The sequence below is a fragment of the Ambystoma mexicanum genome, chromosome 3q (genome assembly GCF_040938575.1).
Source record: "Ambystoma mexicanum isolate Mex_15411 chromosome 3q, UKY_AmexF1_1, whole genome shotgun sequence".
Classification (NCBI taxonomy): Eukaryota; Metazoa; Chordata; class Amphibia; order Caudata; family Ambystomatidae; genus Ambystoma; species Ambystoma mexicanum.
Genome location: NC_090926.1, coordinates 110,194,286 through 110,221,062, shown reverse-complemented (window position 1 = coordinate 110,221,062; position 26,777 = coordinate 110,194,286). Strand labels below are relative to the sequence as shown.

Sequence of the window (26,777 nt, the reverse complement as noted above, 5' to 3'; positions counted from 1 at the left end):
CCACCTCAAACTCCAAGATATAGGGAGTTGGCATAGTCCAGTCTTGACATTACAATGGACATAAATAACAGCGGCAAGTCTGTGCGGGAAGGAGAGGTAGGGAAAGATGTGCCCGAGAAGCTTGAGATGGTAGTGACAACATTTAGACACATTGTTGATCTGTCGGGAGAGGGTTATGCCAATGTCCATATTGCAGCCTAGGTTTTTTTACTGTGTCAAGGGGAGTTGGGCTAGGGGAAAAGGGCCAAGGGAGAGGATGAGTTAGAAGTGCTGTGTTGCTGCACACCAGGATTTCGTTTTTTGTGGGGTTTAAGAGGAGGTGGTTTATTGTCATCCATCAGTCAATATCTAGGAGACAGGCTTCAAGGTCGGGCTGGAGGTTGGTGTCAGAATTGTGGAATTTAAGGATGATTTGGGTATTGTCAGCGTAGTTGTAGCACAAGATGTTGTGCAGGCAGATGATTCCAGGGAGGGTAGACATATAGGTTGGATAAGAGGGCAGCTAGAAATGCACCTTGGAATACTCCAGTATTGACTGAGCGTGCCGCCGAGACAAAAGGGGAGAGGAGGGTTATTTGTTTCCTGTTGCTGAGGAAGGAGGCGATCCACTTGAGAGCGGTGCCACATATTCCAAGGGAGTGGAGACGGTCAAGGAGGATTGAGTGATTGTGTCAAAGGCTGCAGAGAGGTCGAGGAGAATTAATGCAGCGCATCTTTCAGAGTCTGCAATGACCTTAAGACCATCCCAGATAGAGGTTAGAGTGGTTTCAGTACCATGTCGAGGTCTGATGGCCGATTGAGCCGGGTCGAGGAGGTTGCTGGATTCAACAAAGGCGTTTATAGCTGCGAGTATGTCAAGTCGATGTTTTGCAAGGAATCTGGTGTTCGAGATGGGTCTGTAGTTTTTGGGGTAGAGGGATGGCTTTTTAAGAAGAGGCTTGACATACGCGATTGTGAAGGCGTCGGGGAAGGTGCCAGAGCCGAGAGTCATTTAGTATGGTTATTGCGTGTTCTCCTGCGCAGGTAGATGAAAATATTTCTTTCAGGACAGAGGCAGGGCAGGGGTCAAGGGGGGCTGGGGGGGGCAGACTGTTTGCTAGCAGATGAGAGCAACAAACTCGTCGCTGGAGATGGGTCTGAAGGAATCTAAGATGGGTAAGTCAGGGGGAGGCGGGGGTTTGAGGGAGAGGAGGGACAGTTTGCTGTTAAGGACGGTCATCCTGTCAAGAACGTTGGTGTATAAGTGTAGGGAGAGGGAGTCACAGAGCGACTGGGATGGGGCAGATTGGGTAGAGGTGCAAGTGGGTTTGACGAACTCAGATAATTTTATGGAATTCATTGCCGCAGTTTCCACAGCTGCGAATTAGTTTGTTGGAATAGGCTTTTTTGGCTTTCCGTATTTCAGCTTTGTATTTACGATGGTGCAAGGCAAAGGCGGATCGGCCAAGATTGGTTTTTGATGCTCGTCATTTGTGTTCGAGATTTATTTTGTTTTTTGGTGTTCCTCAGTTCTAGGGCGAACCATTTGGGAAATGGCCCATTGCACGAGGTAGTAGGCGTGAGAGGGATTAGAGATTCACTGAGCCATGAATTGAAGGAGTCGATGGTTAAGGATCTGTCTGGGGGGCATTGTAGGGGATCTCAGCAGTAGGGCTTCGGCAAGGTCAGGCAAGAGCTTTATTTTGTTCCAGCATTTCAGGTGTGGGGGACTAGGGGGAGGGGCAGGGGTGAGGATGGAGAAAGTGATGACAAAGTGGTTGGACCAGATGAGGTGTAAGGGGGGGGGGTAGATTAATCGGGTCATGGGAGCTGAAGATTGCATTAAGGGTGTGCCCCCTAGTGTGGGTTAGACCGTTCGTATGAAGCTAGATGTTGAGAGCATCAAGACTGTCGACCAGAGGATGGTCATGGGGTTTATGGGAATGACCAGCCAGACATTTAAGTCTCCTAGGAGAGTCAGCGACTGGTGATTTATTTGAATGCTGGCTACAGAATCAGAGGTTGCTTAATAAATGCTGCTTGTAACCGGGGGTCTGTAGATGAGTAGGAAGCTATGGGAGAAAGTGGGGGATAGTAAGAGTTTAACTAGGAGGGATTCGCATGAAGGAATACATGTCCGAGATTCGACGAGTGAGACAGAAATGAGATTTGAAGAGGACCTGCCACGCCGCTCCCTCTGGAAGGTCTGTTGAAGGGGATGAGCGAGTAGCTGTGGGGGAATTCTTTGTGTACAGGGGCGAAGTCATCAGAGAGACCGGTTTCAGTGATAAAGACCAGGTAAGGTTTGTCAGAAGAGAGGTGGTCGAAGATGCCGTGTCTGTTTTTTGCTACAGAGCGGGCAATAAAAAGGATGTATTTGACTTCGGTTTGGGTGTGGTCATGCAGGAGGTCGTCGGGAAGTGGGTGCATGGGGTTTAGGGGGTTGGGTGGCAGTGGGGCATTCCCCTAGTTTTTCTAAACCACTGGTAGCATGACTGGAGGGAAAACAGACATGCTGAGAAGGTCCGGGTACCAGATTTACCTCGGCCACGTTGACGCGATGAGGACCATACTGCACCGGCACAGCCTGAGTTGACGGATGACTCGTAGCAGCGGCAACACATACAGGAACAGGCCTTTCCAAGGGAAGGAGAATACGTCCCCCATGCTACACGGCTGGGGAATCCCGCTGGTGAACCTCCGGCACTTGTGTTTGTCGCCGTCGCAAACAGATCGATCTGTGGACTGCCCCACCTGAAGAAGAGGTTGTCCACTTGATCCTTCCGAAGCTCCCACTTGCGGGAAGAGCACAGCTCCCTGCTGAGGGAGTCGGCAGTGTTTTTGAATCCCACCAGGTGGAAAGAAATGTGGAACATCCAGTGGGTGATGGCATAGTGCCACGACTCCTGAGCCCCTCTGGAGAGCGCCAAGGATCCGGTGACCCCCTGCTTCTGGATGTGGTGAGATTTCCCGTGAAGACCCTCACCACTTTGCCCTTGAGGGACTGAAGAAATTAGCCCTAAACACAGCCTGCAAGTCCAGCACATTGATGTGTAGCACCTGCTCCTCCGGCAGCAACAGACCTCTGGCATGTAGACGTCCGATGTGTGCTCCCCACCCCTCCAGGGAAGCGTCTGTCGTGACCATATGGTATGGAGGGCTCTGGAAGTCTGTGCCCCTGGCGATGTTGGAGCGCATGCCCCACCACCTTCCTGCTCGGCGGAATTCCTCCTAGAGGACGATCTGGTCCTTGAAGCTTCCGGACACCTCGATCCAACAGGAGTCCAAGAATTTCTGGAGCGGTGGCATCCGCAACCTGCCGAGCCGGACTAGGTAGATACAGGACTATATCATGCAGAGCATAGACTGGATTGTCCTCACTGTGGCGATCGTCCACGCTAACAGCCGTTGCACCTTGCCCAAAATGGCTATCATGGAGCCGCCAGGCAGGATACCGTGTTGAGCTTGAACCCCAGGAACAGCATGTTCTGCGATGAGTCAAAAAGGATTTTGCATAGTTGACTGAACCCCAGATCCGCCACCAGCCGGACGGTCCTCTGTGTGATCGACAGCAATGTCCTTTGACTTGGCCCCGATGAGCCAGCCGTCAATGTATGGGAACACATGAATTCACTGTAGTCGCAGATGGGCCGCCACAGACCATGGGCGCAGACTTCAGTTCAAAGGGGAGAGCCTTGAACTGGTAGTGCTTCCTGTGTATGACGAAGTGCAGGAACTTGCGATGTTGTACGTGAATGGAGACCTGGAAGTACGCGTCCTCTAGATCCAACGTACCCTCTGAACTCTACGGCTGCAGGAGCCAGGCCCTCAGGTTCAGTGATCTGGGTCGTGATGCAGGATCGCGCCTCCTTCTCTGGTGACCAGATACGCAACCATCTTTGTGCAGACGCCCCACCTCCTTAACGCCAACAGAACGCCTTGTCGAGGGGGATCTTGTCTGCAAAGCTTCCGGACACTTGCATCCAGCAAAGAGGTCACATCCGTAACTTGCAGAGCGGGATATGGTAGATGCACGACAAAATCATGCAGAGTAGCGACTTGATGGTCCATAAAGTGGCGGTCTTCAGTGAAAACAGCCGTTTCACCTTTCCCAGTATGGCTGCTACCCTCTCCTCGGAGGGCGACCCCAGGCAGGAGACAGTGTTAAGCCTGGCTCCCAGGTGTTAAGCAGGACTTTGGATAATTGACAGAACTCCAGATCCGTCAGCAGCCGGACGGTCCTTGCGTGTGTTTGACAGCAACTTCCCTTGACTTGGCCGAGACGAGCCAGTCAACAAGGTACGAGTACACGCGTATCCCCTGTAGAAGTAGATGGGCCGCCACTGTTGCCAGGAACTTTGTTAACACCCTGGGCCGAAAGTACCGGTGCCATTGACCATCTGGCCTCTCCCACCCCCCAGATTCCACTCACTCCCCACCAACCCCTCCTAGCCACTCACCCACTCCTAACCACCACCCCTACAACCCTCAGAATATCCCCCCCTGTGCCGAAGTAATATGCATCCTTTTTAATGCCCGACCTGCAGCAAAAAAAAAAAAAACAGCATATTTGACCTCACCTCACATAAACCAGACCTATGCTTGATCACAGAAACCTGATTCTCCAACCATTTCGCCCCTATCGCCCATGAAGACTTCCCCCCCAGACTACTCACTCATCCCACTCAACCGACCCTCTAGAGGAGGAGTAGCAATTGTTTACAAATCACACTTCTCCGCCTCAATCATCGACTGCCAGACAATCATCCCTTCCTGTAAATCGCTCCTCGTCAAACTACCCCCCCCCCCCCCCCCACAGCTTCCTAATCATCTACAGATCTCCTGGCTACGACAGACAATTCTCAAGCAACCTCTGTGATTCGATAGCCACCATCCAAATAAACCATCCCACCCTCACTCTTCTAGAAGACTTCAATATCTGGCTAGACATCCCCACCAACCCCATGACCCCACTCACTGGTCGACTGCCTAGATGCGCTTAACCTCCACCTCGACATAAGCGGCTAAACTCACTCTAAAGGACACACCATTGATGCCATCTTTAGCTCCCACGACCAGATACATCTAAGCCCCCTCCCCACACCCATCATCTGTTCTGATCGCTTCATTGTATCTTTCACCATTCGCTCGCCTGCCCCCCTCCCCATAGTCTAACCAGAACCCACAAATCAACGCAAATTCTGGAAGAAACTAAAAATCCTCCTAGGCCTAGCCGGCGCTCCTTCAATCTCCTCGCCCATCCACCCCACGCAATTAACCCTTAACCACTGATGCCTTTGGCTCATGGCTCAATATCTCATTAATCCCACTCACCCCCCACTTGCCAATCTTCTGCCCGCTGTGGCCCTTTTCCCAGATGGTTTACACCAGAACTGAAGACTGCAAAACAAGTGCATAAATCCCTCGAACGCAAATGGCGGAAGGATAAAATCAACCGGAGTAGATCCACCCTAGCCTGGCACCAGCGACACTACAAAGCCGAAAACCCAAAGCGCAACAACAAAAAAAAGTCCACTACAACTCTCGAATTCTCAACTGTGAAAACCCCAGCAAGGAACTTCACAAAATCATCTATGATGTCAACAAACCAACTTTTACCACCGCCCAATCGACCCCACCTCAGTCACTCTGCGACTGACTCGCTCTCCACTTCTACACCACTGCTCTCGAAAGAACAAAGTCTCCAAACAAACTGGTCATGTCCCCGCCACGTAATCCACCCACCTTAACCCGCCAAACCCCCCTGCCTGCCCCAGCAACTGCAACTGCAACCCAACCCACCTTCGACTCGTTCACACCAATATCAGATCAATTTCTCAAACTTATCTCCGCCCGGAAACCATCCGGCTCCCCCCTAGATCCCTGCCCTACCTCAAACCCTCAAATAAATATTTGCATTTACCTGCGCAGGAGAACACGCAAGAACAATCATGAATGGCTCCCTCTCCTAGGGAATCTTCCCCGATGCCTTCAAAACTGCTCATGTCAAGCCTCTTAAAAAAAAAAAAAAACTCCCTCGACCCGACAAACTACCGCCCCATCTCAAACATCGGGTTCCTTGCTAAACTCATCGATCAAACCACATACTCCCAACTAAAAGCCTTTGTCGAAGCCAACAATCTTGTATACCCTGTACAATCAGGCTTCAGACCTTGACACAGAACCGAAACCACTCTGACCTCAATCTGGGACGACCTTAAGATTACTGCAGACTCTGCGGGATGCGCTGCACTAATCGTTCTAGACATATCCGCCGCCTTCGACACACTCAACCACTCAATCCTCCTCGACCACCTCCACTCCCTAGGAATCTGTGGAAACGCTCTCATGTGGACAGCATCCTGCAACAATAGGAACAAAATGACCCTCCTCTCCTCCATTGCTTCCGCCGCCCGACTAGTCAATACCAGAGTTCCACAAGGAGCGTGCTCATCAGCCCTCCTGTTCAACCTCTATATGGCCACCCTCCCTGGAATAATACGCTTGCAGAGTATTCTGTGCTATAACTACGCCAAACAATCGACACTTCGAACAAACGGAATAAATAGCCACAATAAACAGAAACTCAAGGTTGCTGAACAAAGAAAACAAGAGAGCAAAGGGAGTCGCTCGAACTGATAGAGAGACTAAAACAGATAGTGTGGATGGAACCGGCAAAGGGGATGGAACGGACGACGGAACGTATGAAGCAGACAGAACCGAGTGGATGGAAAGGACATAGTGGATATACCTCGAGAGAGAATATATGATACATTACTCACCGTAATCGTATTTCTGATGCTTGTATCTGCTTAGATTCAAATGCTGTGCATAGGCCGACATCTAGTGGAAGCTGCGGAGTATTACAGTTTGTTTTTCGAAACTCGAAAATGGGCGCCGACACAGGGCGTGCCAGTAATACCATCCCTAGTGTGACGTCCACTGTACCCAAGATCCCTCACGCGTCTAGGATCCTCAGATTGTATTTTTTCTGACATGAGGTAGCATGAGGAGTAGCGCGAGTACAGATAATCCAAGCAGATAGAAAGGTAAGACTACAAGCAACCATGCGCCTTCTCTCAGAGGGGAGGAAGGGTAGGTCACATGTGAATCTAAGCAGATACAAGCATCAGAAATACGATTACGGTGAGTAATGTATCCCTTCTGAGGCTTGTGGAATCTGCTTAGATCACATGCTGTGCATAGATTAGCGAACAGTACCTGAAGGAGGTGGGATGTGAGAAGGGTCATGAGCAAATAAGTGTCTTAGAACCGCTTGTCCCACTTGTGTATCTGCCTTGGAATGGGTGTCAATGCAGTAATGCTGAGTAAAAGTGTGAATAGAGCTCCAAGTAGCTGCTTTGCAAATGGTGTCAAGGGGTACATTTGCAATGAAAGCCAGAGTGGCCCCCAATGCCTCTAGTAGAGTGGGCTCTTGGCGTGAAAGGCAGAGTTCTTTCAGAGAGTAACACAGCTGGATACAGTCAATAATCCACTTCGAGATGGCACCTTTAGAGACGCGATCCCCCCCCTCTCTGCCTGTAGCTACGGAGACAAACAGTTGATCTGTTTTCCTCAGCGGTCTGGTTTTATTTACATAGTAGAGGACCGCCCTACGCACATCTAGGGTGTGTAGTTTCACCTCAGCCGAGCTTTGAGGGTCCTGGAAGAAAGCCGGAAGCTCGATGGACTGGTTTACGTGGAATTTAGATATAAACTTAGGTGAGAACCTAGGGTGTGTGCGTAAAACCAGTTTGTCTTTATGGACAGTAAAGAAGGGTTCCTGCACTGACAGAGCCTGAATTTCACTGACCCTTCTTATAGAAGTAATAGCTACTAAGAAGGCAGTTTTATAAGTCAGGTGTTTGAGATTGCTTTTATGCATGGGCTCGAAAGGGGGGCCCCCCCCATGAGCTTAGATGGCACCACATTAAGGTCCCACCCTGGTGGTGGGTTTGAAATAGGAGGGTGAAGTCTCTTTACTCCTTCCATGAAGGCTTTAACTACTGGTACTTTCCACCACGAGACCTTGTTATGGGAAGTGGTGTATGCCGACAGGGCTGCCAGGTGTACTTTCAGTGAGTTAAAAACCAATCCTACATCTAGCAGGTGGAGCATGTATGTAACAATAGTGGAAGGAGTGCAATCAACTGGGTTGATTTGTCTACTCTGGCACCAGATAACGAATCTCTTCCACTTGTCAAAGTAACAGTGCCTTGTGTTTGGTTTCCTAGATTCCTTTAGGATGTCCATACACCTCTGTGGTAAATTGAGATGTCCAAACTCTATGACCTCAGGAGCCATGCTGCCAGGTTCATTGAGTTGGGTTGCTGATGCACTGTTTGACCTTGGTGCTGGCACAGTAGGTTGTACCAGGCTGGAAGTTTGATGGGCTCGCACACCACCATCCTGCATAGGTGTGGGAACGACGGTTGTCTTGCCCACATGGGAGCAACTAGGACGAGCGTCATCGACTCTGTTCATCTTGTTGACCACCTTCCTGGAGAGGAGTTGGTGGAAAAGCGTACGCAAACATCCCTGACCAGTTCATCCACAAGGCGTTCCCCTGGGAGTCTGGCTGGGGTAACCTAGATGCAAATCCTGGGCATTGTCTGTTTTCGCTTGTGGCGAATAAGTCTATAGTGGGGAAACCCCACTGAGAGAAGAGATCTACTAAGACCTCTCTGTGTAGAACCCATTTGTGTTCCTCTGGGAGGGAGTCTCTGCTCAGAGCATCCACTAGGGAATTGAGCTCCCCTGGAACATGTTGTGATGACAGGAAGATGTTCCGTCCGAGTGCCCATATCCAGATTTTCTGGGCAAGCTTGGACAGATTTGGCAAACAAGTCCCTCCTTGCTTGTTCAGGTAGAACATGGCTGTTGTGCTGTCCGTCCGGATTTGCACTGACAGGTTTAGTAGGTGGGGCTCGAACGCTTGAAGCGCTCTGAATACTGCCAGAAGCTCTAGCAGGTTGATGTGGTTCTTGGCGACTGAGGGAGACCAGAGACCCTGAGCTGTGTGGTGGAGATGGTGAGCTCCCCACCCCTTCAGACATGCATCGGTAGTGACTACTGCCTGTACTTCGGGATCGTAAAAGGGTTTTCCCTGTGCAAGATTCTCTCTTGTCCACCAGTGAAGGCTTTGTACTAGTGTTGGCGAAACGACCACTAGATCGTCCCACTGACCACTTGCCTGAGACCACTGTTTCGCCAACCATTCCTGCATGGGACGCTTTCGCAGGCGCGCGTGGGGGACCAGGTAAATACAGGACGCCATCATGCCCAGCAAACGCATTGCTTTGCGTACCGTTATTTGGTGACCGGACTGATATTGCGGAATTTGCAGTAGTATATTCCGAATTCTTTCCTCTGAAGGAAATGTCAACCCCTCTTGAGTATCTAGGATTGCTCCTAATAACTGTTTGGAGGTACTTGGCACCAGGCTTGACTTTTTCTCGTTGATTGAGAAGCCTAATTCGTGGAGGAGGTCTATAGTCCTTTGAATGTTTGTCCTGCAGCCAGTCGTCCAGATAAGGGTACACCGGGATTGCATCCCTGCGTAGGTGTGCAGCCGCCACCGCCAGTACCTTGGTGAATACCCTTGGTGCCGAAGCTATCCCGAAGGGCAGTACCTTGAATTGGTAGTGCCGACTGTCCACCTTGAAGCGCAAGTACCTTCTGTGTGCTGGGAACATGGAAATATGACAATAGGCATCTTTCATATCCAAGGTTGCCATGTAATCCCCTTTTTTTTAGGAGGGCGATTACCTCTTGTAGCGTAGTCATACAAAACTTTTGGGGCTTGACATACTTGTTGGCAGGCCGTAAGTCCAATACTGGGCGCATTGTCAAATCTTTTTTTGGCACAAGGAAGTAAGTTGAATAAATACCCTTGTTTACCTGGTGTCCCGGGACGAGTTCTATCGCGTCGTTTGCTAGCAGAATGGCGATCTACTCAAGGAGAATCTTCTGATGTTCTAAAGAGTGTACTCTGTCGTGGAGGATGGTTCCGGGGACGCTGCAGTAGTTCTATACAGTACCTCTGCGGATACTGTTAACAGCACCCATCTGCCTGATGTGATCCCTTCCCAAGCCTGGGTGAAGTTGGAAATGCGTCCCCCTACTGGGGTTGCGTGAGAAAGGACCCTGAACTGAGCGTCACTGCTTTGGTGGAGGCGTGCCGCCTCCTTTACTGGGGGGCTGCCTCTGCCTTTACCACATCCTCTCCCATTACTCCTGCCGTAACCCTGGTTAGACTGTTGGCTGTTCCACTGTGTACCCTGCCCCTGGGAATAGTTAGATCCTCTCTGGGAATTTTGGCCGCGTGGGCGACGAAAATTACTATTCCCTCTCTGGTTAGGGGTTTATTGGTTAACTGGCCAAGGGACTCGAGTGTCTCGTATTCGTCCTTGGCATTCTTCAGCGCGTCCTCGACCGCCTTACCAAACAGATCGGCTTCCACCGGTTTGTCCAACAATGATGCCTGGGTTTCTGCCTTAAAACCAGACTGCCGTAACCACGCATGCCTCTTGATAACAGTACCTTTTGCTATCAATCTGCCTGCGTTATCCGCGGCGTCAAAAGTTGCTTTTAAAATGCAACCAGACACGGCTCTACCCTCTGCGGAAATTCGTGTTAACTGGCCCTTTAAGGGTTCTGGTGCAGAGGCTATGAGTGCCGCGACTTCTTCCCACTGATGGCAGTTGTAGCTGGCCAACAGGGTGGTGGAGTTTGCAATCCTTGCCTGATAGGCGGACATTGAGGCTACTTTCCTGCCGAAACCATATAGTTTTTTGCTCTCCTTGTCTGGAGGAGCTTCGGACGATGACAAGGGTGTTCCAGCCCTCTTACGAGTGTTAGTGACAACTAGGGAGTCTGGCTTCAGATGTCCTCTTACATAGAGAGGGTCAGACTGGGCTGCCCTGAAAAGTTTTTCAACTCTGGGATTGACTGCTCTGGTGAGGTTCGGGTTCACCAGGGACGGGTCTATTCTTCGCTGAATAGACTTAAGGATAGAGATGGTCTGGGTAACAGGCCTCCTTTCTCCCACTAACTCCTCGGCGAAGTCCCGCTCTTCCTGGACATCGTGGGTGTCAATATGGAAATGTTCTGCTGCACGTGCGAGAACCTCGTTCAGGAGGGGTTGGTTATCAACAGGGGAGTCGGTAACCGGGGCTTCCTTCTCTACCGGGGAATCTACTCTGTAGGTTTCAGGGTCTTCCTCTTCCTCTTCTTGGTCCTCATCATCCCCATAGTAGCCCGTCCCGGTTTGCTCTTCTACCATGCCAAAATATTGGTCCTCACCAAGGGAAGTCTCTCCTTGATACAGTGAGTATGGCCCCGAGTATGGTTGTACCTCGAAGGGGTCTGTAGACCTCATCGGTGTCTCAAACCGGGGCTTCTTACTCGGGGGGATAGGATCATTAGAGCCTGAGGGTGTAGCCCCTTGTGGATCATATGAAAGGAAATGGTCTGGATTTTTATCGTAAAAGTCTGCCAAAGAAGACATCCTTGACATGACCCTATCTATATCATCACTCGACCATTTTTTGGAACTGGGAATGACTCTCTGAGAAAGTCTAGGAGATTTATCTTGAGTAGATCTGCTGGTTTTAGAAATATCAGCAGACCTGGTCTTGTCCGTCTGTTTAGGAGGAGTGGAGTGTTTCACAGGTGTGGAAGAGTGCAGAGGCTGCTTCTTCTGCTGTTTTCCCCCCTCCCCGTGAGTGGAAAAGTGTTTTCCCTGTCCCTTTGTGGCTCTGGAGGTTTTCGACGCCTGGCGTCGAGGATCGGGGGGTAGAGTCCCTGACCTTCGAACGTGGGACCGCGCTGATCTTGTCTGTGGGCTCCGACTCCTGGAGCGCGGCCTGGGGGCGGAAGCCGTCTTCGTCCTCCGACGATCAAACTTCTGTTAGCCTAGGGAGCGAGTCATGTGGCGACCTCGATCGCGAACGCCCAGAGGACACCGATTCGGACCGTTCTGTTTGTGCCTCTTTCCGAGAACTCGACGCTGTCGAGTCTCGGTTGGACTTCGTGTGTTTTGTGTGAGTGGTGTTTGAAGCGCCTGTGTCGCCGGGGGTCTTCCCCATAGCCGCCCTGTCGGACGACCTACCGAGGTCGGGGACCTGCGCTCGGCTGTCTTTCGACGCCGTAATGCCCTCGCCGTCCGAAAGCATGGCGTCGCTGCCATTGCTGAAGGTGCCCTCCGCTGCCATGGCCGCCTGCCTTACGTGGTGGGCCCAACGCTTCATCGAACGGTCCTTAAGTGTCTTAGGTTTAAACCTACTACACGCTCTGCAGTTCGCTTCGGGGTGTTCCCTCGGCAAGCAGAGATTGCACGTGGCATGCCTGTCGACCCAAGGGTATTTGCGATTGCACTTGGGGCAGAATTGAAAAGGGGTACCCTCCATACGCACCTTGAGGCAGAAGGCTGTCAAGTGTAGAAAATGTATAAGGTGTACCTATATACCAAGAGTGTAGAGTATGTCCAACCCTCCACTCTCCCTACTTGCAGGGCTGAGGCCAGAGGCCTTTCCGAGGCCCGGGCCGAGGCCAGAGGCCTTTCCGAGGGCCCGGGCCGAGGCCAGAGGCCTTTCCGAGGGCCCGGGCCGAGGCCAGAGGCCTTTCCAAGGGCCCGGGCCGAGGCCAGAGGCCTTTCCAAGGGCCCGGGCCGAGGCCAGAGGCCTTTCCAAGGGCCCGGAGGCCCAGGCCAGAGGCCTTTCCAAGGGCCCGGAGGCCCAGGCCAGAGGCCTTTCCAAGGGCCCGGAGGCCCAGGCCAGAGGCCTTTCCAAGGGCCCGGAGGCCCAGGCCAGAGGCCTTTCCAAGGGCCCGGAGGCCCAGGCCAGAGGCCTTTCCAAGGGCCCGGAGGCCCAGGCCAGAGGCCTTTCCAAGGGCCCGGAGGCCCAGGCCAGAGGCCTTTCCAAGGGCCCGGAGGCCCAGGCCAGAGGCCTTTCCAAGGGCCCGGAGGCCCAGGCCAGAGGCCTTTCCAAGGGCCCGGAGGCCCAGGCCAGAGGCCTTTCCAAGGGCCCGGAGGCCCGGGCCAGAGGCCTTTCCAAGGGCCCGGAGGCCCAGGCCAGAGGCCTTTCCAAGGGCCCGGAGGCCCAGGCCAGAGGCCTTTCCAAGGGCCCGGAGGCCCGGGCCAGAGGCCTTTCCAAGGGCCCGGAGGCCCAGGCCAGAGGCCTTTCCAAGGGCCCGGAGGCCCGGGCCAGAGGCCTTTCCAAGGGCCCGGAGGCCCGGGCCGAGGCCAGAGGCCTTCCGAGGCCCGGGCCGAGGCCAGAGGCCTTCCGAGGCCCGGGCCGAGGCCAGAGGCCTTCCGAGGCCCGGGCCGAGGCCAGAGGCCTTCCGAGGCCCGGGCCGAGGCCAGAGGCCTTCCGAGGCCCGGGCCGAGGCCAGAGGCCTTCCGAGGCCCGGGCCGAGGCCAGAGGCCTTCCGAGGCCCGAGCCGAGGCCAGAGGCCTTCCGAGGCCCGAGCCGAGGCCAGAGGCCTTCCGAGGCCCGAGCCGAGAGGCCTTCCGAGGCCCAAATCCTTCGTGCAGCAGCCGACGGTCGATTTCTTCTCCAGCCGGCGTCAAGTGTCGAAGTTCGACGTTGGGATGGGGAAAGGATGTAAATTAATCAATATTTTAGCATGGCTAAGGCCAGTGGAATGCTTCCGACCAGTATGGCGGAAAAAAACAATCTGAGGATCCTAGACGCGTGAGGGATCTTGGGTACAGTGGACGTCACACTAGGGATAGTATTACTGGCACGCCCTGTGTCGACGCCCATTTTCGAAAAACAAACTAATACTCCGCAGCTTCCACTAGATGTCGGCCTATGCACAGCATGTGATCTAAGCAGATTCCACAAGCCTCAGAAAATATATATATATATATATATATATATATATATATATATATATATATATATATATATATATACATACACATATACACACATACATAAGATATCATGTACCTGTACCCCCATGTTATCCATATTATATGTTTACCCTATCCATCCTGCCCCTTTGTATATGTATCGAGCTATGTACGCCCCGTGTCCTGCTCTCATGCCTGGCGCTTTACCGATAAGCACCATTTCACACTACTACGCTTACTCTCTCCTATACACCAATTATCAACTAGAACACAGCTATACTATGACACATTCGGTATAGCTGTCCTCAAACTTACATGACCCCACAAACTCATCATCCTGATAAAAACACAGCAGCTGATCACATACCGCTCGTTTAGGTGTCTCCTCAGGCCTAACAGCCAGAACTCAGTCTGGGTGTCCACCCTCCAGACTGAACACATTCATCTGATTTCCTCAGCACCACATCTACTGCTAAGAAGCAGCTATCATGCAACAAACACATCAGCTGCACACATCCGGTGCGCCCAAGCACTATACAAATCTCCCGCTCTATTGACTTTAACTGCGATTCCCGAGGGCGTTCAATCTACCAGTGCTTTGAGGTCATATCAATGATACATAAGGCGCTATATAAATGCCAAGTAACATAACCTAACCTTTAATTGGTAGGGTCTTCCCTGTACTACGAAGCACAGGAACTTCCGATGCTTCCTGTGAATGGGGATGTGGAAGTAAGAGTCCTCCAGATCCAGCAACGTCCAAGAGGTCTCCTTCCTCCAGTTGGAGAAGCTCTCGCTGCAACGCGACCATCCTGAATTTTTGTGACTTCAGGTATGTGTTGAAACTTTGCAGGTCTAGATGGGCCTCCAGCCCCGGTCTGATCTGGAGTAGACTCTGGAGCCCCAGACTCATCTCAGAACTAGCTCTATCGCCCCTTTTCTTAGCATGGCCCATACCGCCTGCAGGAGCTGAGGGATGTTGTGCTCCTGTCGGGTCACTGGAGGGATCTGCAGACACTCTTGCTGAAAACTCCCTGGTATGCCTGTGGGCGAGAGCGTTCAGCACCCATCTGTCGGTGGAGCTCTTCCACTCGCTGACGAATCCCGCCACCAGGCCTCCCACTTGGGTGCATGGGTGGAGGCCCGACATCCTGGCCAGTCCAGTCATGTTTCGGCACCTGCGTTCCACCTTGGGGCTGACTGCAGCGCTGGCCACTTCAACCAAAAGTCTTGGAACTACCTCTGTAGGCCTTTAGGGTCGTGGACCGGGAGGGTTGACGGTACAAATGAGAGCCTCCACCGAAACCCTTTGTCGATCTGCCCGGCTTTCCGTCGGAGGCACGAAATGAAGAGTGGTGCTGTTGGTGTCCAGGGCACGAGCCGTCTCCGTATCAGTCTTGATGGCCTGTAAAGACTCAACGGTCTTCCCGAAGAGGTGGTCCCTATCAAAGGACATGTCCAGCATCCCCGTTTGTACCTCCTGGTGGAAATCGGTTGCCTTCTGCCAGCCTAGACGGGGGCAGACACATCTGTCGAAAACCCGTGTGGGCGATGTCCATGGCCACTGTGAGCATGTTCCGAGCCCACTTACCCTTCCTGGAGGAGGGAGATCGCCTCACCAGCTTGTCGTCGGGTAGGAACTCCAGAATCGGGCCCAGTTTGTACCACAGTTCCCCGGCATACCTGGCCAGGATCGGTCGTGCGTTGGATGCCTGGACGGTCGATGCCACGGAGTAGATGACCCTTCTCCCCATGGTGCCCAGCTTCTTCCCCTTGCTGTTCGGAGGGACAGAGGATGAAGACGAGGGGTTAGACTAGCTTTTCGTCACGATACCAGAGTCCGGCGACGGCTGTGAGCTTAGGCACTTGGGTGCAGACTGCACCACCCGGTACTTTTTCCTCCAGCCTATCCCGCTTGGATGGGGCCGTGTTCAACAGAGCCAGGCCCTCCTCCCAAACGTCATCCAGTAGGGGCACCGCCATAAAGGTCTTCCTTTTGGCCTTGCGCCTCTGAGGAAACCTTCCTTTTTGGTCTCCTTGGGCATCAGCTGGAAGAACTCAGACGGTTCTAGCGGCCATGGAATGAAGCTACCCCACCTCACCCGGTGGGGAAGCCCTCAGCTGCAGCGTTCCGCCCACTGTGACAATGTTGGTGTGTCCGCCCCCCAAAGGTGAAGCACGTGGCAGGGGTGTGGAGGTTGATGCAGCAGCGTTGGATGGCGTTTCCTTTCGTCAGAGGTTGATCCGGGGCCACTGGGACAGAAGCCAGAGGCATCAGTCTGAATTTCTGACCCAAACGTGTGCAGGGTCGAAAGGATGTCCAGCAACATCTCTTGGCAGAGTTGGAGCGGTAGGCCTACTAAGCCTCGCACAGTTGTCCCCCCCACGTCCTCATGGATCGTGTGTATGGATACCTGGTCGTTCTCGTCTGAGGGAGAAACATCCATGCCTTGGAGTAGGGCATGCCCAGAGGCCTCCTTGTTCCACCCACTTTATTGCATCCTGAGCTGTCCGATACGATCTTAGCTAAGGCATCCTCTTTTCTGGTGTCCTTTCCACCGCCCCAGCCCCTCATCTTGGGGGCAGGGATACTCTGTGCAGTCAGGGCTACCTTTAGCAGTTCAGCCCCCTTGGCCTTCGCGAGAGCAGCCGCCATCACCACCTCAATCGTAGATGATTTTTCACCGCCGCCTGGGCATTCTTCGGTAGGTCAGCTGCCCCTTCTTGCACCTTAGGCTTTGCGGGCTTCTCCCATAGCTTAAACGGATTAGCATTTTCTCTGAGGTCCTGGAGCAATGGCGGCAGATGGTGAGGTTGATCGCACCCTGTCCATTGCGGGACCTGCCTGCATGGAGACCTCGACGGAAACGGACTTGCAGTGCTGGACCTTGGGGCCCCCACGGATGGGGCGCCCTCAAAGGACTTAGAAGCCCACTCCTCATAACGGCCGGTCCTGGGTGAGGTATGCCCCTGCTTGGGGCACGGGGCAGATGCCTTGGCGCTGAGCCAAGATGCCAATCTACTGTGACGATCCTTCATGGGTCGCTTGGTGAACCCGAGGCAGATTTCGCAATCTCCTTCACTGTGGTCCTGATGGAACAAGTAGAGGCTATGATGGGGTTTGTCCTCCACAAACACATTCTGCAGTCCGCAGCTGGAGCAAAGCTTGAAAAGTGAGCTTCCCTCCTTCTCTTTCAACATGGCCCGAGTGCGGAGTAGGCCCGATGGCCTTCAGGAAACTTGACGATCCTTGCCCTCGAGGGGCTGAAATTCACAAAAAACAGGTTCATGCTTGTCGGCCGATTGAGAGAAAGAGCACACTGGCTCAGTTTGACAAAAACAGGACTCTCGAAAAAAGCGCAAAAAAAAAAACAGAATAGCTCATAGAGCAAAACTCGAGGACTCCCAACACTTAAACGTGCAGTAAAAATCTGAGGATGGCTGCCAGAGGAAGGACTTACCTGTAACTATTGTTCTCTAGCATGGGTCTGGCATGGATTCACATGCTCATGAATGTTCCCAGTCAGTTTCACTTTGGAACAGCCCGTGTAGGCCTCTTGGGTCGTAGATTTGGTGGGCGATGGTACCAAGAGGACCCTCCATCGAAACCCTTCAACGGTCTGCCCGATTTTCCACCAAAAGGATGGATGATGCTGCTGCTGACGAGTGCCCAGGGAACAGTTTAAATGGCCTGCAACGATTTGTCAACGGCTTTCCCAAAGAAGTTGTCCCTGTCGAAGGGCATGTCCACCACCCTCGTTTGGACCCCTTGACAGAAGTTGGTGGCCTTCAACCAGCCACGACGACAGGCATACACCGTGCCCTCCCCCGCCCCCCATCTGTCGGAACCCTGTGTCTGCGATGTCCAGGGCCACAGTGATGGCATGGTCCAATGTCACCCCCCCTTCCTTGTCCTGTAGTCCTTTTTCATTTGTTTTCTGCCCATGAGTCCATGTGGGACTCCTGGCAGTGCAGCTCTTCCTGTTTTTGGTTTGGTGTACAGACCCATGGGATACCCTTATGGCACCCATGGGTGGGGGTAAGCCCTGTGCCCTTAGTAATGTTTTTGGGCACCTCTGTGTGGTCCACAGTGCATGGTATGGGCTGGTAGCAGCTCCATGCTGAATTTGACAGGTACTCCGAGTATCCTCCATTTTGGGATACTCAGGCCCTGCCATGGAATCAGTTGATTCAAGACCGGAAACAAGATGGGCCCTGTGGCTTCTTGCTTTCTATTGCCCGTTACCTTGTTTTCCAAAAGTCCTGGGAAGCCCTGACTCGCCCCCCCCCCCCCCAACTGGCTGTTGGGTCAAAGTTTTATATGGTGTTGTTGTGAAGTCCAGGTCAGACTGGCTGGAGCCTTCCCATTGACTGGATGTTGTGTTGAGGGAGGAGAATGGCCTGAATACACTGTATGCCCGATTGGCTGACTGCTGAATACCCCGAGTGATTGGTTGCCCGAGTGTGACCCAGCAGAATGAATGAGAGATCAACTAGTAAATCTGGGGGCCTCTCACTGCTAGAATTCGTTCAGAAGCTGGAGTTGAAACTAACATTGAAACTGAAGCTGAATCTTGAAGCAGAGCCTGAAGAAGGTTGACTGCTGTCTCCCCTTTGCCGAAATCCGAAAGTTGCCAAGCCGTCGAGACTGATCCAAGAGAGGACCTGGTTAGGCGCCCTCTTCCCGTGCTCCGAGGGACCATCGAGCACCGTGAACCTTCCCCGAAGCCACACAGAATTTTGTCTAACGGTATAGGCCAGTATTCTGCCAATTGTTCTAACCAACTGCTTTCCTTCCTATATCTATTGTTGGTTACCTTTATTAAGTGATTTGTGTGACATTTGACCAGATTACAGTTGATACACTTTAATAAAATCTGATAATTGTGGTACCACTTAGAACTGTATATATTTGCCACTGTAGATTAACGGAGCACAAAGTGAGTTATTGTGACTGTGTATATAACTGACTTCATTATATAAAGACTGTTTTAACTAATACAGTGAGTGGACATTCCTTTGTGGGTGCTTGCGGACTAGACTGTACTTAAGAACCGGCCTGCATCACATCCTGAGAAGCTAGACCCTGATTGCTTGTCCACTGCTACCAACAATAGAGAATCTTGGCTGGGGTCCTCTGTGCCTCTCCTCTACCATATAGAGCGCAGTAGTACAGACTCCCCCCTCCAGTCTTCACACTCTCCCGCCTGGTTGATCATTCTCGTCAATGTCACCCCCTCTGCGCCCCCAAACCCACTCTGCGTTTCCGCTGTCGTCATTCCCCACGTTCTCCGGGACACCAGGTCCTCTCCTTGTCCAAGGAAGACCTATCCGTGCCCTGGAGCACGGTTGAGGCCTCCAACCCCCCTGTGATGCTGGAAATGCATTGCAGGGGAAGGGCCTCCCTGTCCTTGTTCTGTAGTTCTTTTTCGTGTATGTTCTGTGTTATTTTCTGCCCAGGAGTCCATGTGGGACTCATGGCAGTACAGTTCTTCCTCTTTTTTTGTCGTGGTGAACAGACCCCCTGGGATACCTTTATGGCACCCATGGGTGGGAGTACAACCCTGTACTCCTAGTGTTTGTTTTTGGGCACCTATGTGTGGCCCACAGAGCAGGGTATGGGCTGGAAGCGGCTCCATGCTGAATTTGACAGGTACTCCGAGTATCTTCCATTTTGGGATACCCAGGCCCTGCCATTGGAATCAGTTGATTCCAAATAGGAGACAAGATGGCCCTTGTGGCCACTTGCTTTCTATTGCCAGTTACCTTGTTTTCCCGAAGTCCCGCGAAGCACTGACTCTGTCCCTTCCCCCTGGCTGTTGGGTGGAAGTTCCATATATGGTATCGTGGCGAAGTCCAGGCCAGACTGGCTGGAGCCTTCCCAGTGACTATGTTGTGGGTAGACCGTTGGGGTGGGACCTGGGTGAATGGAGTGTGTGACCAATATACACTTCTTGTTATGGGTGTCTGGTTTCTGGTATGTGACACAAAGACTGAGATAGCCCTTCACAAAACTGGTATGAATGCTGTGTGGTGTGGTGTGCTGAATACTGGGTACTTGTCCCAATACACATTTCTTGTTGAGTGTCTGGAGGGAGGAGAATGGCCTGAACACACTGAGCCTGGTTGGCTGCCTGCCTGCATGAATGCCCTTGTGAATGATTGGTTGCCTGAGTGTGACCCAGTAGAGTGAAAGGGAGATCCACAGTATATCTGGGGGCCTCTCACTGATGGAAATCGTTCAGAAGCTGAAGTTGATACTGGAGGCTTAACCTTGAAGCCCACTGGAGAAAGAAGAATTGCTGCTGCGGTCCTTTGCTAATCTGAAAGCTACATGACTGTCAAGGAACTGATCCAAGAGGACCTGACTAGGAGACCTCGCTACGAGGCACCATCGCGCACTGTGGTCCGGGTGGAGAGAGTTGAGCCACTGAGAGCGTGTCATCCACAAACACTTTCCTCAATCCGCACCTGGAGCAGAGCTTGAAGAGGGAACGCACGCATCTCCCTCCATATCCTACAACATGATCCGGCGTAGGCCTGATGGCCTTCTGGAATCTTCAAACAAAAAAAAACACAACTCAATGATTCTTGCCCTGCTTGCCGGTCAAAGGAGCGAAAGAGCACATGGGCTCCATTTGACAAAAATAGTAACTTTTTAAATCGAAAACCTACAAAAGCTCTTGGAGCAAAACACGACCCACCCCCAAACGTGCGGTAAAAATTTCAAGATGGCTGCCAAAGGAGGGGCATAGGGAGAGGGCAGTCATTGGCTGGGGGTAGTATGACCCAGAGTTTAGTGACTGGTTTAGAGGAGAAAGACAGTTTGTAAATGACACTTTTTTTTAACCAAGGAATTCCAGCCTGACGGGGAATATTCATGAGCATGTAAATCCATGCCAGACCCAATGCTGGAGAACACCAAAATACTTCTGGACGACTAAAAGATACTACACTTGCATCCATTTTGTGATCTGTGGATAGTTCTACATCGAGAGATTTGGAGTCTAGAACAGTCAAAGCATTAAATTGCTGTTAGTGAAACGAGTACTCACTCAGAAAACCCCTTCCATTTTAGGAGATATTCCACTTGGCCTTTCATGACACGTCTGTCTAGCACCTTCTCCACTACATATTCTTCCTCATCTGATGAGGAGGAAGCAACATCCTCCGATACATTCTTGCTTTTCTTCCCCATGGTCGAAGGTGTTCCAGACGCCACGATGACAACTCTGCAAAAAGAAAGTGCATTTGTTTTACTGCATCTAGGCTGAGACCCTGCAACTGAAGCTTAACAGTTGTTTTCACACCGGCAGTAAGGGACAACAAACCTTATTTAGCTGTGGAACACAGGTTTTCTTTAACTAGCAAAGGGCCATAGACTGCAACTTCAAGCTTGCAGTGTTATTGGCAAGTCCATCCTACCCCCACCCTCACCCAAACACCGTCACTGCCAGCATACTGCTCACCAGCCTGCAGATGCCAAGCCCTCCTCTCCCCCCTGAGACATAGGCACTGCACTAGAGGACTCTGCACTCAACCCAACTTTTCTGCTCCTTGTTTTATCATGAAGAACCCTCTGCAGGGTTGCAGATTTACCCCGGTAGCCAAGTCATGACGCCTACAATTCCTGGCGAGTTATGGCCCTCGACGGTGTTGAAAAGGGTAGAGGGGTAGGTATTTCCTTTTGGACTGTGAGAAAATGTTAGGGCTTTTGGTAGACAGCAGGGTAGACCTGGGAGAAAGGAGCAGGGATTTCTGGCACATACCTCAAACAACTGAAATACTTTGTGATCTGCCGGCCCTTTTGTCCCAACAGACAAAGGTTCCAGCGGGCTACTGAGCACAACACCTGAGCATGCTCGAGTGAGATGAAGCATCTCCCATCATGCCAGACTACATACTTGGTGTTCAGACAGAATTCACATTTTCAGGGTGCTTCAAACCACCCTCTCCCCCTATTTTTTGGGAGCAGCATCTTTTTATTGCATTGGTAACAAAACATAGCCTTTTGGTAGCCATTGGGGCAACGTTTAAATCTGACTCTGCCATTTTGTATTTTTGGGCTCTTTGTTCATTTAATTTAATTGGGAGTTTTCTCCCCTTGGAGTGCACTGAGGGCTGGCGCGTAGCAATACACGTCTTTTCTTCTACCGTTCTAAACACTCCCATTTGGTTCAAACTGGTTTAGGCCTGTGTAGGTCACTGGGCTCTCCCTCACTTCCTGTGGGGGTGGTGTAGGCCGAGTGGCAGCTTTACAGATCAGTTTGGTTGGTAATCCAACGCTTTGCCCCTACCCCAAGGCCAATTGGTGGATTGGCCTTCAGCAGTGGTACTTCAGGCCTGGTCCCCGCGTCCCCATCTTGCTGCTTTGTTCTGCTATTTGGCGGAAGCAGGTCTGCTGCTTTTGGAGGTTTTGCAGATTCAAGCTGTTTTTAAACCTTACATGGCTCTTAACTGAACCACGCAGCAGCAGGGACTCTTTCTAGAGCTGCACGGGCACTTGGTGAGTTTATTGGGCCCACTGACCCCTCCAGCACCCTTCCCCTGGCATAAAGACTCTGCCCCCCACTTCTGTGGTGGACAGCTTACATTCCCCTTGGGCCCTCCTTATCCCTTCCCCTAGCCAGCACCCCGATTGGTTGGTTCCTGGCGTGAGGATCCAAGAGGACATCTTCTTAATAGAAACTCATAGGGCAGGGCAGTCGGCAAAAGGTTCCAGGAAAGGGCACCTTCCTCTGGGCACTTAACAGTCCCATTTGCCGGTTCGCCCTGGTCAAGCCACAGCCATTCTTAGGCAAGGGACCCCTACTTTGTATATCGCCACTCTTTGTATTTTACCACTACTTGCATTTGCCCCATAGTGTTCCAGAGGTAGATTTTGTTCCCACGTTATATCGCCATGGTTTTTATTTTGACCCCAGTTTTCCTAATATTAAGGAAAATTCTCAGAAATGTGCTAATTCCCCTTCTACCTTAGAGACCACCAGATCTTTTGCTGGACTTTAATTTCTAACCTGGAGAGAGAGAGAGAGCGAGACCTTTTTCGCACTCATGTATTTTTTCTGTGTTTCCATCTTTACATTGTGACACACAGCACCTTCAGTCCAGTGGCACAGGGAAGTCTCTTCGATTTCCCCAAGGTTTAATTACCTTCTCTTGGTCAAACTACTGTTTCCAAGAGCAGTGAAGTGAAATTGACTTCACTTACATTTTGTAACTTTCTAGACACTGCAAACACCATTTTACCATAGGGGTGATGGAGGGGTTAGTATAACTTTTAGGACTTGATGAATTTGTTCAGTCGCCGAAGGTCAAGAATGGGCCTCCAGCCCCCGGTCTGGTTTATGAGGAATAACGAGAATATACTTGTCTTAGAAGATAGCTGGGTTTTCTTGGTAGCAAGGGAGGCATGCAGCTGGGACCCACCCAGAGCAGGGGCCTTGGCCTGTAGCCACACCTCGAGCCGCTGATGCCGATCCTTCAGCATGCGGGGCACCATCTCCTGACAAAATGCAGTCCACCTCCGCGTACGTTGGGTCCGGGTACAGGCAGTAGAGACACTTGGAATGCTTGTCACCAGAGAAGACATTCCGCAAGCCAGTCAGAACAAATCTTGAAAGGGGAGCTAAATTCTTTTCCTCCAACATGTCCATGCGGCGTAGGCCTTGAAGAAACTTCTGGAATCCTCCACAAAGACACGCGCCGAAATACGTCCTTGAAGGGCGCTGAAGAAATCCAAAAACCGGGTCCCTGTTAATAGCAAAGTAGATCGATGGAGCTTGAGGCTAAATTGACCGAAAAAATTGGAGTAAACACTTTCAAAAAGCACAAAACGCAGTAAAAGCTCGAGAGCTAAGCACGAGGACTCCCAACACTTGAACGTGCGGTAAAAATCTGAAGATAGCTGCCAGAAGAGGGGCTTAGGTAGAGGGCAGTCATTGACTGGGGCAGTATGACCCCAGAGACCAGCAATTGGTTGTTAGGAGAAAGACAGTTCATAAATTAAACAAACCGATTTTTTCTTTACCGAGGACAGGGAATTGTTTATGAGAATGTGAACCTATGCCAGACCCCATGCTGGAGAACTGGCGGTTACTTTGGTGTTCACTGTTGTCCCCACGTGTTCACCCCCTCCCCCCCCCCCCCCCCATCTATCCAGGTGTTGCAAATCTAGGTGCTGCTACTGCATTATCGCTCAGTGCACTTCATGCCATCTTACCATCAGGTACCTCGAAGGAGCTATCTTTCATCCTAGCCCTCTCGACATGCAGCCACTCTGAATCCCACATCGCTTAGCTGCCGGACTGCTCCATCCCACTGCCCATCCCTGATTGAGATGCCACATCTACAAAGAGCGCCTCTCGGCCCCTCAACCCTGCCCCTTCTGCCCCATACCCACCCCCCACAATGCGCCCCTTCCGGCACCTACTTTCAGGAACCCCCCCTACATCGCACATGGGCCCGGCACCTCGGACCCGTGCACTCTAACACTGATTCCCCCCCCCTCGCACACATTCCAATCATCAATCTGCCTCAACTCTGAGATCAGAGGAGCGCTTGGGCGCGCCAAACTCCACGCACCCCAGGTATCTCCCAAGATCAACACCCTACTCCCAGTCCATACACCTCACGCAATCTCCAACTCACAAGCCAGAGGAGCTCTCTGACGCTCCAAACTTCACGAGTCCCCCACCTCTACCGCAGCATCAGTGCGCTCACTCAGGACCCACCCACCCCACCTCAGCCCTCCCTGCCCCTGCCAAACACTGTTTGACACCAGCACTAGCACCCACCCACCCACTTGGGGAGAGATCCACGTCACACCAACATAGTCAAACCTCCACCAACATGCACTCCATCCATGCCCCCCACATCAGTCCCCACACTTCACCACCAACACCTCCCCCTCGAAAACCCAGGGTCCCCTTGACAACGCTGTCCCACATGGACATCAGTACCCCACAAACTCAGCACAGCTTGGCACCCCCTCTTCACCTGTGATACCCTCTCGCCCTACCACCCCCACACCGCCATCTCCCCCCCTGAGCTCCTACTCAACCCACGCCCACAGACCTCCCTCTCAAACCAGCACGTCCTGCCCTTTCTAAAACTATTGCTTCATCCCCTTTCCCCTCTGACCCTCCTAGCCTCACACCCCCCTCACCTCTGGCAGCCAAACACACAAAATGTGGAAAAGGTGACCGGCCCTCTCCGTCGACTCTCCATACCTCGCTACTTCATTGGTCCAACCTCCCATCCTTTGCCACCCAGACATCAGACCTCCGCTACCCTCTCTCACCATCCCCCACCCCTTTGAACTCGACCTCTCACCCAGTATACCTAAACCCCTAGCGCCCTCCAGACTCACCACAAATAACTTGCCTGACCCACACACACCACACGTGCACCACCTCCCTCCCCTGATCATCACCACGTCTCTCACATACCTACCACCGCCTGCCTACTCTTCCCGCTCCCCATCGACCTAACCCACTCACCACCCCTCAAAGAGCACCTGCGTCCAGACCCCCCCCAACTAACAGTCAGTCTCAACCACCCAGACTGATCCGAACACACCTCCCACCGCAATAAGCACCCATGTTCACTGAGCACTTACAGCCACGAACGCCAAGAAAATCACATGCCCCTTTTCAATGCCCACTCAGTGGCGAGAAACCAACATAGCATCTTTGACCTCCTATCCTATGACAATCCGGACCTCATTTTTTATCACTGAAACTTGGTTCTCAGACGATTTTGCACCAGTCGCGCACAAGGCTGCCCTCCTCCCGCCCCCTAGCTACTTGCTTATCTCCCACAACAGACCTTCCAGAACTTGCAGAGTGGAAATCTGCTACAAACCTAATTTCTCCATCTCACTTACCGAATGCTAACTGTGAATCCCTTCTAGTAAAACTCTTGCTATCATCCACACCCACTGACAGTTTCTACTCCTATACAGACCCCGTGGACATGACAGACATTTTGCCAACAATCAGTGTGACTCAGCCACCATTCAGGTAAAATCGCCCAACACTTGCACTACTAGGAGATTTCCATACCTGGTTCGAAATGCCCTACAACCCCATGATCCCCCCCCCACCCCTAGTCTACAGTCTTGAGGCACTCAACCTCTCCCGACATACCACAGGTCCAACCTACTCTGGTGGTAACACACCTGGATGCGATCTTCAGCTCCTATGATCTCGTCTCTATATCTAGTCCCAAACTGCTTATCTGGACAAACCACTGCCACCCCTTTCCCTAGCCACACACCAGCCCCTCCACCCATGGCTCTCCCTGCCCTCACATATGATCACAAAGGCTTGAACAAAGTCAAGGTACTCCCCGACCTAGCTGAAGGCCTGCTACTATGTCCCCCAGCGCCGATGACCTTTGATAGGCCCTTATCCATCTAAACCTTGACTCCCGGCTTTAAGAATCACTAATTCCCATCACCCTCCTCATGCCTAACACCCCTTCGCAAAGGACCCCCCCCAAATGGTGCACTCCCCACGTGAAGACTTTCAAAAGTCAAAATAACTCAAGCCTAAATGGTGAACATTTAAAACTTCTCTCAGCAGATCTATGTTCGCCCACCACCATCATAATTACAAACCCGAAAGTCCAAAAAGGCCTATTACAATAAAATAATTCTGAATTGTCGCAGCAGCAAAGAATTCCACAAGATCTCTGAATTCGTAAAACCCACCTGCAACTCTGCGCAAACTACACTCACGCAAACGCTTTGCGACTCCCTCTCGCTGCATTACAACACAACTCTCCACCCTCACCCCCTGCCCCACACCTACCCGCCCCTCCCGATTCTGTTGCCCCGAGGACCGCAATGTCAGCCTTTGAGTCTTTCCACCCCATCTCAAGAGACCAGTTCCTAGATCTACTATCCGGCAGCAGACCCTCCGCCACCCTTCTGAAA

The 26,777-nt window shown here is 52.0% G+C and overlaps 1 protein-coding gene across 4 annotated transcripts in view; it reads right to left on the bottom strand.

Moving 5' to 3' along the window:
- The window catches only part of CBX5 (chromobox 5), a 217,314-nt gene that overhangs the window by 134,189 nt on the left and 56,348 nt on the right, over positions 1-26,777 (bottom strand). For all 4 annotated transcript variants that reach the window (XM_069653252.1, XM_069653255.1, XM_069653253.1 and 1 more), the window contains one exon: positions 20,893-21,069. In XM_069653252.1, coding sequence (XP_069509353.1) covers positions 20,893-21,035 — 143 coding nt within the window. In that variant the 5' untranslated portion in view covers positions 21,036-21,069. The remainder of the gene's footprint in view (positions 1-20,892; positions 21,070-26,777) is intronic.